The following is a 13,572-nucleotide window of genomic DNA, read 5'->3' as shown; positions in this document are numbered from 1 at the left end:
GCAAGAGGGAGGAGAGGGCGGAAGCGGCAGGGAGCAGGGAGTGGATACAGAGGAAGAGAAGGGAGGGAAATGGAGGTGGCGGATGAAGTTGTAGAGATCTTGCAGGAGGAACAGAAAGATAAAAGATAATGGAAAACAAGGGAGGGGACAAAGGAAATCAGAGGACTGACCCAGAAGAATCTTCCAAAGAAAGAGAGTTCTGGAAAGAGACATCCGAGCAGAGGGAGACGCTGATGGAGCCAGGCAATGGGAACTCCCCAGGACCCCACGGTTCCAGGTGCTGCGGGACGAGAACCCCATCCCTAGGCACGTGTCCGGGAAGTTCCAGAATGAAGTCCCAGCCAGGACAGAACAGGCCACACCTACTGGCCCAGGACTCCGAGATGATGGAGCGTGGCCTCCTCGTTCTGCTGGTCCCGCACTATGGCCGACACCCCGGGAGCCCCCGAAACCGGTGCCCTGAGCCCACTGGCACAGACCCCCGGCGGTGGTGCCTCTGGCCACCTGGCCCTTCCCTTGCTCAGCCAGGGCTCTGCGTGCTCTCTGCTCTCAGAGCTCAACACCACGTGGTTTAGGGACACACAGGAAGTTGAAAACACCTGAAGAAAAGCAAGAGCGTGACCGGCACGAGGCGCACATGGGACAGCCAAGGCAGGAAGAACCCATGACGGTCACAGGCTCTCACTGCCGTGCGTTAAACCACAGCGGTCTTACAGACTCTTGGGGACACATTTCACAATTAAAAAAAAAAAAAAAAAAAAAAAGACTGAGAGAAACAAGGGAGCCACAGAGAAAAATAGGGAAGATAGAAGGGGGTGGTCAGGACCCTGTGTTTTCAGGAGGGGAAGTATTACCTTGTTAACTGCCATGTCAGTGGTAGTCACCACACCTCAGGCCTTCTCACAGGAGGGATGATTCTGCCCCAAAGGGTTACTAGTCAATGTCTGGAGGCATTTTTTTCTGGAGACATTTTTGGCTGTCATGATTGAGAGGGGACAGGGACACTACTGCATCTGGTGGGCGGAGGCCAAGGACGCTGCTCAACAACCTGAGGTGCCCAGGACGGCCCCCCCCCGGAAGTCCGCAATGCCCCGGCCCAGCAGCCCTACGTTACAAGAAACACAATGTGTCATTTCTAAACCGGCTGAAGAAAAGAGGATTTAAAAGAAAAAGAAAAAGGAAAACCCAATGGCAAGTCAAACTTTTCAATGACTCCAGAGAAACGAGCAAAGGAGAAAAACAGCGGAAAGAAAAGGCACAAAACAAACTGGAAGCAGGACCCAAGATGCACCTTGGAACCACTCTTGTCCGGGTCCCTGGGACCTCCACCTTGTCCAGTCCTCAGGCCTCCTCCTGACCTTGCTGTCTCTTCCCCTGTCACCGCCTGGCCACCACCCACGCCCTGGATGTCCTGCTGCTTCCCCCGTCAGAATAGTGAGGATCTGCAAGGCGGGTGACTGGCCTTGGTGAGGATAGGCACTGAATGACATCCTCCCCAAATTCACAGAAGTCCTAACCTCTAGGACCTCAGAGTGGGGCCGGATTTGGATACCAGGGCTTTAAAGAGACGATTACGTTAAAACGAGGCCATGAAGGTGGGTCCTGAGAAGAGGAAATTTGCTTTTTTTTTTTTTTTCTATTACAATGAAATTTAGATACAGAAAAGCACAGAGGGAAGACGATAGGAAGACAGCCGGCAGCCAAGAAAAGGCCTGGACACATCCTTCCCTCATGACCTCGGAAGGAATCAAACCCGCTGACACGTTGATTTTGGACTTCTGGTCTCCAGAACTGTAAGAGAATACATTTGGGTTTTTAAGCCCCCCGGTCTGGGGTACTTTGTTAAGGCCCCACAGGAAACTCAAGACAGTGAGGGTATGTGATATAAATGGCTACCATCTCCTTGCAGGAGTATCTGGCATTTCTGTTCATCTCTGGATAGATTTCCCCAAAAGATGACCCTGTCACGAGGACTCAGGGCCCATGGTTTACCTGGGAGGTCACCCCAGGGAGACTCCCTGGGGATGGAGAAATGAAACGGGGAGGGAGGAGCCCTGTGGGGGTGCCAATGAACAGGTGACTAAGTGGGCAACCCGGGCTTGGTCCTGCTGGGGACCTGGGGGGACGGTTAGATCTGACCCGAGTGAACCCACCCCAGTGGTGAAGGGCTGTCCACAATCATTGGCCGAGGGCTGCTCCTGGGGTGTTGAGTCATGCTCCTACGGGGAAGCCCCCAGACTGGGTTGCAGCGGCTTACAGCCAAAAGCAGTTGGTGGCAGCCGTGACTGCTGGACTTAGGAATGGGCACTGGCAGCATCAGTTAACATATCCCTTGATCCCTACCTAGCAATTTCGTTCCTGGAAACCCACAGCCACACTAGTGCGTGAACACAAAGAGGCACGTAACAGACTTGCTTCAGAGAGTGCCAAGAAGCTCAACTCTGTCTTCAATAAACAGGATAACGTGACTCATCTTGCCGGAAGTTGAGAGGCAGTTGAGAGCTTCAGGCAAGGCTGGATCCAGCAGCCCAGACAATGTCACAAATACGCCAACCCCTCTGTTCATCTCTGCTCCATTTTCTGCAGTGTCAGTTTCACGCTGGGATGGCTTTCTACCTTGTGGTCACAGGATAGTCCCAACAACTGCCTGGGCTGGTGTTTCTTCCCACAGGGCCAGTGGGAGAGAGAAAGGGTGCTTCCGGAAGTTCTATCTGGAAGTGGTTAGTAAATATTTTCTCTGCTGTCATGGGTGCAGGTGGAGTCACGTGCCCACCTCTGTATTTTAGGGGATGCCACAGTGGTTGGGGGAAAGTGGGGAGTTGACCCAGACCCTCCCAGGTTTAGGGGCTGGTACAAGAGGTGGGACTGACCAGAAATCAGTAGGACGTGAGAGGCAAGCTCAGCAGTCCCCAGGAGCCACTACCTCGTTGTCATGGCAACAGATCGCGAACCACCTCAATGACCGTCAATAAGGGATGTCATCACAGGCCACCGCCCCAGGGAAACGCCAACCTGTGGCTAAACTGAGGCAAACGGTACACAGTAGAGACCAACGTGCAAGAAATATGGTTGATTGGGAGCAGCTCGCAGAGCAGGTCAGGGTCAGCAAGGTAGGATGTACTCGAATCACACCCCCACACGAATGCGCACATCCAGTCGCCCCTCCTCCCCTGGCGTGTGGAGGCTCCCACTCCCCACCTCTGCTCAGGTGAGCCCTACAAGTTGGTCCAGGTAATGGGCTGCAGTCTCAATGGCCACTGAGACCTCTGGTGGCCTCCTCATCCTCGTGCCCCTGCTGACAGCCACGCTCGCTCCTAAAGCCTCGAGCGGCCAGGGAGCGGGGGCCCCAGCACATGGCAGACAGGCAGGGCATGGGAGAGAAACCACAGGACTTTGCGGCCATGCTGGCCAGCAGGATGCAACCCATCCTGACTGATGAGGTGGCTCGTCATGCGTGTCCTCAAAAGAGACGAGGGTTGGGGCGCCTGGGTGGCTCAGTCAGTTAAGCGTCCGACTTCGGCTCAGGTCAGGATCTCACGGTTCGTGAGATCGAGCCCCGCGTCGGGCTCTGTGCTGACAGCTCGGAGCCTGGAGCCTACTTCGGATTGTGTCTCCCTCTCTCTCTGCCCCTCCCCTGCTCACGCGGTCTCTGTCTCTCAAAAATAAATAAATGTAAAAACAAACAAACAACAAAAGGGACGACTGTTTATGCACAGGATGGCTCCGGAAGGACACATGAGAAACTGGTAACAGAAGACACCTTGGCGGAGGGAATGGGCAGGCCGACCTACTTCTCACCATAACTCTTTTACAGTCTGAGTTTTCTAGAAGACCATGCTATGTATTAATAATTGAAACAGTTATTACATGAAAAAGGTTTATTCAAGGGATGCTTGGCTGGCTCAGTTGGTAGAGCTGGTAATGTCCTCCCCAAATCTCAGGGTCCTGAGTTCAAGCCCCACGTTGGGCATGGAGCCTACTTAAAAAAAAAGGGTGGGTGGGTGGGGTTATTCAAGAATATATTTAAAAATCTGTCAAAATAACCTCAACCCTGTTTTTGGTTTGAAAGGGAGGGAGGGTTGGGGGTTAGAGCCGAAGAGAAGAGACATGGGCAGAAAAAAAAGTCATTTTAATTTTTATTAAATATACTCTCTTGGCACAAATCTTTTAAAATATATAAACATTATATATAAACAAAGTGTCTTCATGGCATCAAAATGTAACTCCAGATCAAGATGGACACCGGTGGGAGGGGTGTGGCCACGGAGGGCACCAGCCCAGCTGTGTGTGTGGCTGAGGCCCACTCGACTGGGAGCCACCTTGGGGAGGCACGGTGGGGCTGGCGGGACCTGGGGGCCCCTCCCCTCTGCCACCCGGCCTGAGGCTCAGAGAGCCATTCGTTTGGTCTCACCTGCCTGCGGTGGACCCCCCAGCCCCTGCTGCTTTCTCTTGCCTGGTGGCCCTTGGGTCCCCAGCCCGTCTCCCTGTGAGGGGTCCCTGCCTCTCCTGCCGAGCCTGGGCGCTGGGCAGGGCAAGGACAGGAGGAGCGAAGTCCACCCAACAAAACAGCCTTGAGACCCTGGGGATGAGAGTCAGGCTGGCCGGCAGACACATGCAAGGAAGGACAGAGAGAGGGGTCTTCATACCTGCAGGGGTCCCAGGCAAGGACACCAACCAACGGGACAGAACAAAGGGGAGAAATGAAGGTCACGACTGGAAATGTGCATGGGGCAAACACGCCCTCTTAGACCCTTTCACACATCGTCGCTGAGGAGCTCTCTGTGAAAACCGACCCTCTGGTCACCTCTGCCTGGAACCAGATCGCACAGGTCGGGGTTTACTGTGACTAGACCCAGGGTCAGCCAGATTGAAGAACAAAACCAAAAGAAATCAAGAAACTCCCAAAGTCATTCTGAAATGTGACACCGAGCGGACCCTAGGGGACTTCTCCATGAGACCAGCTCCCTGGAGGTGCCCTGGGGTTCCCCAATTTCTCCGAGAACCCCCCCCGGGCTACACACGGTCTCAGGGGCCCCCATTTTGGGAAGATCAAGGCTGCAAGTTGCCTCCATGCGCTCTCTTCATGGAAATCCGACAACCCTGTGGGTCTTAAACTGCCCTGTGTCTTGGCCAAGTGCCTGCTCAGGTGGGGAGCCAGGGACATGCCAGATGCCACACATCCCCACAGGAGCCGCTGTGCCTAGGGGCAGAGGGCTAGGGCCTAAGGCCAGGCCTCTACTGGTGCGGCCTGTGGGACAGCGATAGGGGTGGGAGCTTCCAGGCCCAGAGAAGGTGACCTGGGTGCCCAGTTTCCAGCAGATGCCCTCCGGCTAGGACTCAGACCCAAACCCGTGGCAATTCCTCAAACCCTGCTGTGTGGAGGAGATGTGACCCTCCTGGAAACATTACAAACCAGACAGGTGGGCGACAGAGGGGAAGACCCACTCCTGGTGCCCTACTATGGCCACGGAGTCAGGATCCAAATAATCCTCTTGGGAGAAGGCTGTTCCGAAGCAGGAGGCTCTGGTGACAGAGGAGTCATGTCACCTGGGAAGTAATGGCAAAGGTGGGACAGGTGGGGCGGGGTGGGGCAAGAGGCTGTATTTGTAGCCCCAGCTGAGCAGAAGTCTGGCCCCACCTCACCAGGGCCTGGACAGGCTTCTCCGAACACTCTGGGACTCCCCTCTGTGGGCGCAGGGGCAGGTGGAGTCTGGCTCTGAGCCCAGTGGGCATGGCGTCACTAGAACCAGGAGCATGTCCAAGGTCACAGGGTGCCAGGAGGCGGTGCTGGTCACTCCCGGCTCAGGGCATTTAGGGCGACGCCTCCAGGAGACAGTGCCAGCCCCAGGGAGGAGGGATGGGAGAGTGTGGTAGCCCCCGCCCACCAGCCTCAACATTGCACTTCAAGGGCTGCCGGCTGGTGGGACCGAGGCCAGGTCCCCCAGCTTATTCTACAAGGTGCTCCCGACGTGGCTCCCAGAGTGGAACCATGCGCACCCTCACTCCACGGGCTCAGAAACGAAAGGGGTCAATGGTCCGCTGCAAGTGGAAGCTCGGCTCCCCGTCTCGAGAGCAGCCGGCCCGCGGGCTCCCTAGCTCTGCAGGTGCCGTAGCAGGATCTGCATGAGGTCGAAGGTGGTGAAGCTGATGCCCACGGCGATGGGGCCCTTGAGCCAGTTCATGCTCAGGCCCTTGTAGAGGCCACGCACGGCGCCCTCCTCCCGCACGATGGCACGCAGCGTGTGCGCGATGGATGCGTGCGGGTGACCCGTGACCCCGGCTGTCTGCATGCGCCGCCGCACCACGTCCAGGGGGTACGAGGCTGACTGCCCGATGAGGCCAGCGCAGGCCCCAAATATCATGCGCTCAAAGGGGTAGGGCTGTGGGCGGCCGCTGTACTCTGTGGACGAGGGACAGAGGGGCTGTGTGAGGGCGTCACAAGGGGGCACACGGCCCAGTCCGTTGTGGGTGCACCCCCACAGCCGGCACTCACACAGGCCCGTGCTCTGTCCCTGCCGTGGCTCAGGACTGCCCTGGCTCCCCTGGGCCTTCCCACCCCGGCCTCCTCACCTCCCGGCCATTCCTTTTAATCAAATTTGAGAAGAAAAGTTTCTAAAAAGGCAGAAACTCACAAATAATCCCTTTAACCAAGTCCTACGACCCAGAATGAACTCCCATCTGATCACTCTTGTTTTCCCATCAAGCAAAGAAGGAAAGTGATAGGGGCGACCGCGACCCTCTCCACCACCCAGCCCGCTCCGTGGGTACCCTCCACAGGGCTGCAGGGATGCGGTGAGGTGAGCAGCTGGGTGGATGGGACATGTGGGACACAGGAAGGGGCAGCAGCCAAACAAGAGGGGTTCTTTAAAACTGTGTGGTTGTAGGGGTGCTTTGTGGCTCAGTTGGTTAAGCATCCGACTTCGACTCAGGTCATGATCTCATGGTCTGTGAGTTCGAGCCCCGCGTCGGGCTCTGTGCTGACAGCTCAGAGCCTGGAACCTGCTTCAGATTCTGTGTCTTCCTCTCTCTCTGCCCCTCCCCCACTCACACTCTGTGTCTCTCTCTCTCAAAACTAAACAAACATTAAAAAAAAAAAAATTAAGGGGCGCCTGGGCGGCTCAGTCGGTTAAGCGTCCGCCTTCAGCTCAGGTCATGATCTCACGGTCCGTGAGTTCGAGCCCCTTCTTGAACTCCTTCCCTCTCTGCCCCTCCCCCACTCACGCTCTGTCTCTATCAAAAAATGAATAAACATTAAAAAAAAGTAAAAAAAAATTTTTTTAAATTAAAAAAACAAAACAAAACAAAACAAAAACGGTGTGGTTGTAAAGGTAAACTAGGAATTACAAAACAGTGGGACACCGCTATTCACTCAGCACGCTGGCCGGACAGGAAGGAATCCGCTGGCACCCACGTTGGGTGAGTGCATGGAGACAGGGCTGGGGGGCAAGCGGAGTACGTCCCCAAACTGGGGGCTCACACCCTGGGTGTCTGATCACTGAAAACCTGGGAACACCCAGCAGCCCCCGGCAGGGGAGGCCCACTCCACTGCTAAAAGGCACGGCAGAGCCTCAGACCCCTCCGGCAGGGTGAACTGAGAGCTGGGGCCCAGCTGCACTCGTTGCAGGTGTAGGTAACTCAACTGTGGTCACTGTTTACATTACAAGGTATTGTTCCTGCCACACATAGAAATGCGTGTGGAAGCATCAGCAGCCAGCGTGAGGGATGCAATAAAGAGGCCTCAGGGGGGAGCGGGGCTGGGGGTGGGGAACACAGGACCTCGCTTCACCTGGAACATTTTCTTTAACAGAAAACATCTTGGAGCAACGTCACCACCTGTTTGCACCGGGCGGGGGCGGTAGCAGGTATGGGTGGTGGCATATCGTTCTCTGTTTTTCTGCACTTTTTGAATTTCTCAAAATTACCTAAACACGAGAGGGCACTCCCTCTGCCGTCTAGACCGTACCCGGGACGCTCTGTGCACAAGTGGCTGCCACTGCTCCGGATGACACTCTGGATTTCACAAAGCTGGTCTCAAAATGTGGCACGAAAGGCTGGGAGTCTAGCAGCCTCAGTGGTGGCTTGATATGGGTCGTTCTGACTCGGACCTTGACCGGGCCCGGTGGGGGGATCTTAGGGTCCCGCCTCGGAGTGTGTGTGTGACCCTGGGAGGTGCTGCCCTGGCTTCCGTCTCCTTACCTCTGTGCAGGCTCTTGAGCGTCTCATAGGTGAAGAAACTCAGGCCGGCGTAGGGAATGACCCCCAGCACGGTGGGCGTGAACCCGTGGTAGAGGGTCTTCAGGCCCTCTTCTCGGGAGATGCGGATGAAAACGTGAAAGATGTTGCTGTACCTGCAGGACAGAGTGACAGAGTGCGTGGGCTATGGGCACGCAGAGGGGCCACTGGCCTTGACTAATTCTCTGCTCCTCCCGAAGACGGGCGGGCCAGGGTCCGGATGTTGATGCCTTCCTTCTTTAAGGAACACAACCACATTGCAAAAGCTTTGGCATTGGAGGGGGAAATGCGTGCCTAAGGCTGTACCCCACCTTCACCTCCCAGGTCACTCTGCTATGCCCAGCCCTTGTCTTTTCACCGTGGGCATTCGTAATGTATCCGTGCCAATCCAAAATGGAGACTTTGGGGGACACTTGGGGGGCTCAGTCAATTGAGCGTCTGACTTTGGCTCATGGTTTGTGGGTTCAAGCCCCACGTTGGGCTTTGCACTGACAGCTCGAAGCCTGCTTTGGATTCTGTGTGTGTGTCTCTCTCTCTCTCTGCCCCTCCCCGACTCATGCTCTCTCTTCCTCTCTCAAAAATAAACAAACATTAAAAAAAAATAAAAATGAAGACTTTCGGTTTGATATAAGTACAAACGAGAGCCAATACTAGTAATGGTCCTAGTATCGGCTAAGAGAACCAATTACTGCCCGTATGGAGAGCAGCGGCAGAACAGAACGCATGGCCTAGGAACTCACATTTCCTTTGGGGTCACGGCCATCCTTGCTCTGACCAGGTCCAGGGGGTAGGTCAGCGAAGCAGCTGTTGTTCCAGCTAGTGCGCCTGCCAGGAGGCGGGGCCAAGGGGGCAGGGCTCTGAAAGAGGGGGAGGAGACGAGAGAAAATAAGGACCCCCCCACAAGACTTGGGGTGCCCACAGGTCTCAGCCAGGGGGGAGAAGGAAGGAATGGGCGGGGCCTGGCCGCCTTATGGCGGAGCAATGGGTCTCCTGGGCGGACATCATTCTGAGGTTCCCACAGCTGCCTTTCCTTGGCATCTGCTTGTATGCAGTCATGAAGTGTTCCTTCCCTGCGGACACTGGGGCGCAGTGGGGATCAGGGGCCCTCCCTGGACTTAGGTTCTGAGGGGAGCCTGGGCAAACGAGAGTTCTGCCGTGGTGAGCGTGCAGAGACAGGAGGACAGGGTGGTGGTGCAGGGTTGAGACGGGTTTTGGGGGCGGCGGGGGGCGGCCACTCACTCTCCGCGGAAGCCATAGTAGTGGCCCAGGATGCGCTTGTACTCCTCGTGGGCACTGAACTGGATGGCGGCGTAGGGCACCACGCGCACCATGGTGGCCGAGTTCCCGCGCCACAGGCTGAGGAAGCCCTCGTTGAGGTAGGTGAAGTAGAGGAGCCGGAAGGCCTCCTGGAGAGGGGGGCAAGGTCAACACCCTCGCCTGCCCTGTGCTCCATCCATAGAGAACACCCTGTTTTGTCCAGCACTGTGACTGGGGCCACATTACCGGACCCACCCCACCTTACCCCCCACATTCTCTGGGCCCCACGCAGGGACCCCTCTCTCCCTACTCCTCTGGCCCGAGGAATAGTCACGAGCCAGGGGAAACAAGGTTTGCAGACAACAGCCCCACACAGAGGGTCTGGCTGGTAGTCTAGCTTTCAAAGATGTTCTTTATCTCTTCCTGTATTACAAAGGTGATGCCTGCTCTCTGTTTAAAAATGAATCAAGTGTGAAATTGTGGGTTTAGAACTTCAAGTCCTCTCCCCACCGCCCCAAGGATGAGTGTCTCCTGTCAGTTCCTGGGGTGGGCTGCATCCAGGCCGAGGTCGGGGCACTAGGACAGGCGGCCCTGGGGCTGGTGGGGGAGGCCTCAGGTCACCTGGCAGCCTGGGAACTGGCTTGTTGGGGAGATGAAAGGGAAAAAACACTTTGAAAAGCATCTTCCTTCACCCCTGGCCACGTGCCACCACCTCCTGCCAGCTCAGCAGGGCAGACGGTGATGGCCCCAGAGCCAGGAGTCAGTGACCCAGTGGCTCACCTTGGCAGAAAATCTTTTTGAAGACACTGGAAGAAAACAAAAACACAATAGAGACCATTAGATGTGAAGGACAGGACCTCGGTCTGTGGGACCCCACTGCTGGGCTCAGGTCTGAGCATGGGGAGTGAGAACAGCCCCCGAGGGCTGAGGTGGGGGGGGGGGGGCGGCGCTCTGAGCAGGGTCAGTCTCCTCCAGGGAACTTCCTCACTGGCTCAGGGCCCCTGCCTGTGAACTTTTCCCCAGGGAAGGGAGCTGCCGCCTCACTCCCCAGAGAAGTGAGGGTCTCTGCAGGGGCTTCTGCCCCTTGGGGTTGACAGCTCGGCCCACCCAGCCGGACTCCAATTCAACCAAACCCCTTTGGGAAAGGCCTCCCTGCCTCTAGCTGTGCAGAGCAGCCAAGGGGCTTGGTCCTCTCAGAACAAGTCCTGGGAGGTGTCCCCTGCCCAGAGCCGGCCCTATCTTCTCACAGGTGCAGGTAGCCACCCCAACCGGCCTCCCGCACCCTTGATGGCTGCCGCCTCGCTCCCCGATTCCACAGTGTGCTCTGCCCTCGGGGGCCTGCGCCACAGGGGGTCTTGCAGCCTCCCTCTCCTCACTTTCCGAGCGTCTGCCGTGTTCCCAGGACACCGTCACAGTCTCATCTGTGGGGACAGGTGTGCACACCTACTGGCCCTCAGAGCTAAACCCAGCTCCCCGCAGGGCACTACGCTCTAGGTAACAGCACGCTCTTTCCCATGTCAGCTCACTCCTTTGGGAGGAGGCTGATATTAGCGTCCTGTTTTGTGGATGAGGAAACTGAGGCCCAGGGAGGCTCGGGGACCAGCTCGAGGAGGGCCTGGCTTGAATCTGCAGTCCCTTCCTCCCAAACAGTTGAGGGGCAGGGGTCCCCGCTTGTGACTGCCCTGTTGTAGGCGCTGGTCACTGTCTGTGGGACGGAAAGGCCTCCTCTTCAGGGGACCCTGTGGCTGCTTGACCCCAAGGAGAGGGTGAAGGTTTTTTGAACTGGGCCTCCCCAAAAGGAGTGTCCATGTCCTCATGCCGGGTAGAAGTGAATGGGACTTCATTTGGAAACAGGGTCTTTGCAGATGTAATTACATTAGGATGACAGCTTACTGGAGTCGGGTGGGCCCTATATCCAATGACAAGTGTCCTTATGAGAGGAGTGGACACAGACGCAGAGGGCAAAGCAGAGTTTGGGGAGATGAGACCAGAAGCCAAGGATGCCTAGAGCCCCGGGAGCTGGAAGGCTCCTCACCTAGAGTCCACAAAAGGAACCGACCGGGGATGACACCCTGATTCCAGACCTCTGGCCTCTGGAGTGTGAGCGGAGTCATATATGGTACTTTGTGATGGCAGCCCTGGGGGGCTACCAGGGTTTCTAAGTGGATTTTTAAGAGGCATTTTTTAAAGTTTATTTATTTATTTAGAGAGAGAGAGAGAAAAAAAATGAGAAGTAGGGACAGGGGGCCAGAGGGAGAGGGGGAGAGAATCCCAAGTAGGCTCTGCACAAGAGCCCGATGCAGGGCTTGATCCCATGAACCATGAGATCACGACCAGAGCCGAAATCAAGCAGTTGGATGCTTAACCGACTGAGTCACTGAGGTGCCCCTAAAAAGGCATTTTAAAGCCAGTTTGCAGTTTGGGGGGCTGCAGAGGAGGGCAAGCACCTGGAAGCATCTCTATCGTATACGACAGGTGGACAGAGAGCATTTACCTTGGAAGATGATTTTGGTTCGGTCCAGGGGAGCTACCGCCGTTTTGGCCAGAGCACCAGCCAGGGCCCCAGACAGGAGGGAGCTGAGAACTTGCCTGTGGTCGCTCTGCAAGAAAACACGTGGACACAGTCTGTCATGAGAGAGAGAGAGAGAGAGAGAGAGAGAGAGAGAGAGAGAAAGGGAAAGGGGTCTGCTCTGCTGGGGACCTCACTCAGGAGGAACATCTTCCTTCTATTCCTGGTGGAGGGCTGTAACTTGCACAGCTGTCCAAGTGTCACAGCCCTGCTGGGCCCTGGGCACAGTGGGGCACAGGGCAAGCCGTCATGAGTCCAGTGGCCACAGAGCCTGTGTGGGCCACGGCCAAAACTTTTTGGGTGATAGAGACCATCCACGTGAGAGGTGACCCACTGGCTGGGCTGTCCCATGAGTTTCCAACTTCTCAGAGACAGCCAAAATAGGACCGACCCCAAAGAGAAGAGTCACTGCACCCCGGTGCAAACCCTGGCTGCGTCCACCGTCTGTGCGCCCTGGGCTCCCGTGCTGCAGTGTTTAGAGCAAAGTCACCAGGGCCCTTGTGGGCTGGAGATCAGGCAGTGGTGTGAGGCAAGCAGACCCTCTGTGTCAGTGTGGCCCCTTTCCACAACTTTCCATCAGGACTGCCAGAGGCCAGCATTTGTGGTTCTTTTTCCAGCCAAGGTGAGGGTGACAGTGACGGTGCTGGCCTGCATCACGAGGCTAGCCTCAGAGCCAGCACCGTTCCCGAGTCTTCTCAAAGCTCCCTGTGAGGAGTTACACAAGAAGTCACCTGCTTACCATGTTGCTAGAGTCTCCATTCCCTCAGCTGACTCGGCCACAGAACTCTCGCCACCAAGGGGAGCACTAGGGCCTGGCGGTGCTCCCATCTTTCCTGGCTCCACAATGAGGAAGGATGGGGGAGGGGCAGGCCATTCAGCGATCCCCGGAGTCCCTGGAGTCTGACAGGAACCAGGTGCCCTGAGGATCCTTGGGACACACAGTGCGTATGGGGGGGATATGTACAAGCTCCCCCTCCCCTTGGGGCTGCCAGTCCACGGGGAGAGCCAGACAGGAACTAAATCTTTAGACAAATGTGTTGAGTCACCAATCTTGGATGGCTGTGATGAGGGGGCTTAGGGTCCCGGGAGAACATGGGGTGGGTGGTGAGGGGCTGAGGTTGAAGGAGGAGGCACAGCTAACTGGGGATGCGTGTATATGTGAGATGGTATTACAGGGGGAGGAATGGAACACCCAGAGGCCCTGATGAGAAGTGGGGGGTCCTGAGGGACCACAAGACAGGCAGGGTGGTTGACACAGGGAAAAGGAGGGGGCGCAGGGAGGAGAGAAGAGATCAAAGGCAAGTGGGGGCTGGACTCCAGGGAGCCTGGGGGCCCAGCAAGCAGACAGGGCCTGCTTGTAACCGTAACCAGAGAGGAGACAGCGCCTGCAGAAACTCAGGGTGGAGAGACGGAGGCCAGGCCCAGGGGATGGGTAAGAGGCATCTGGGGGGTACAACTGGCAGCCTGGGTCTGAGTGGGCATGGTGGAGTCCAGGGTCACTCCCCGAGTTTGCT

The 13,572-nt window shown here is 56.5% G+C and overlaps 1 protein-coding gene across 1 annotated transcript in view; it reads right to left on the bottom strand.

Annotated features, from left to right (window-relative positions):
• Positions 1-4,084: 4,084 nt before the first annotated feature.
• Positions 4,085-13,572, bottom strand: part of SLC25A42 (solute carrier family 25 member 42) — a 30,487-nt gene continuing 20,999 nt past the window's right edge. The window contains exons 3-8 of the mRNA XM_030305115.1: positions 11,984-12,089; positions 10,270-10,295; positions 9,472-9,638; positions 8,973-9,089; positions 8,197-8,348; positions 4,085-6,400 (exon numbers count right to left, since the gene is read on the bottom strand). Of these exons, the coding sequence (XP_030160975.1) occupies positions 6,093-6,400; positions 8,197-8,348; positions 8,973-9,089; positions 9,472-9,638; positions 10,270-10,295; positions 11,984-12,089 (876 nt within the window). The 3' untranslated portion in view covers positions 4,085-6,092. The remainder of the gene's footprint in view (positions 6,401-8,196; positions 8,349-8,972; positions 9,090-9,471; positions 9,639-10,269; positions 10,296-11,983; positions 12,090-13,572) is intronic.

The sequence above is a fragment of the Lynx canadensis genome, chromosome A2, assembly GCF_007474595.2.
Source record: "Lynx canadensis isolate LIC74 chromosome A2, mLynCan4.pri.v2, whole genome shotgun sequence".
Lineage (NCBI taxonomy): Eukaryota > Metazoa > Chordata > Mammalia > Carnivora > Felidae > Lynx > Lynx canadensis.
The sequence above is the reverse complement of the archived record's forward strand: the minus strand, read 5'-3'. Positions and strand labels throughout refer to the sequence as shown.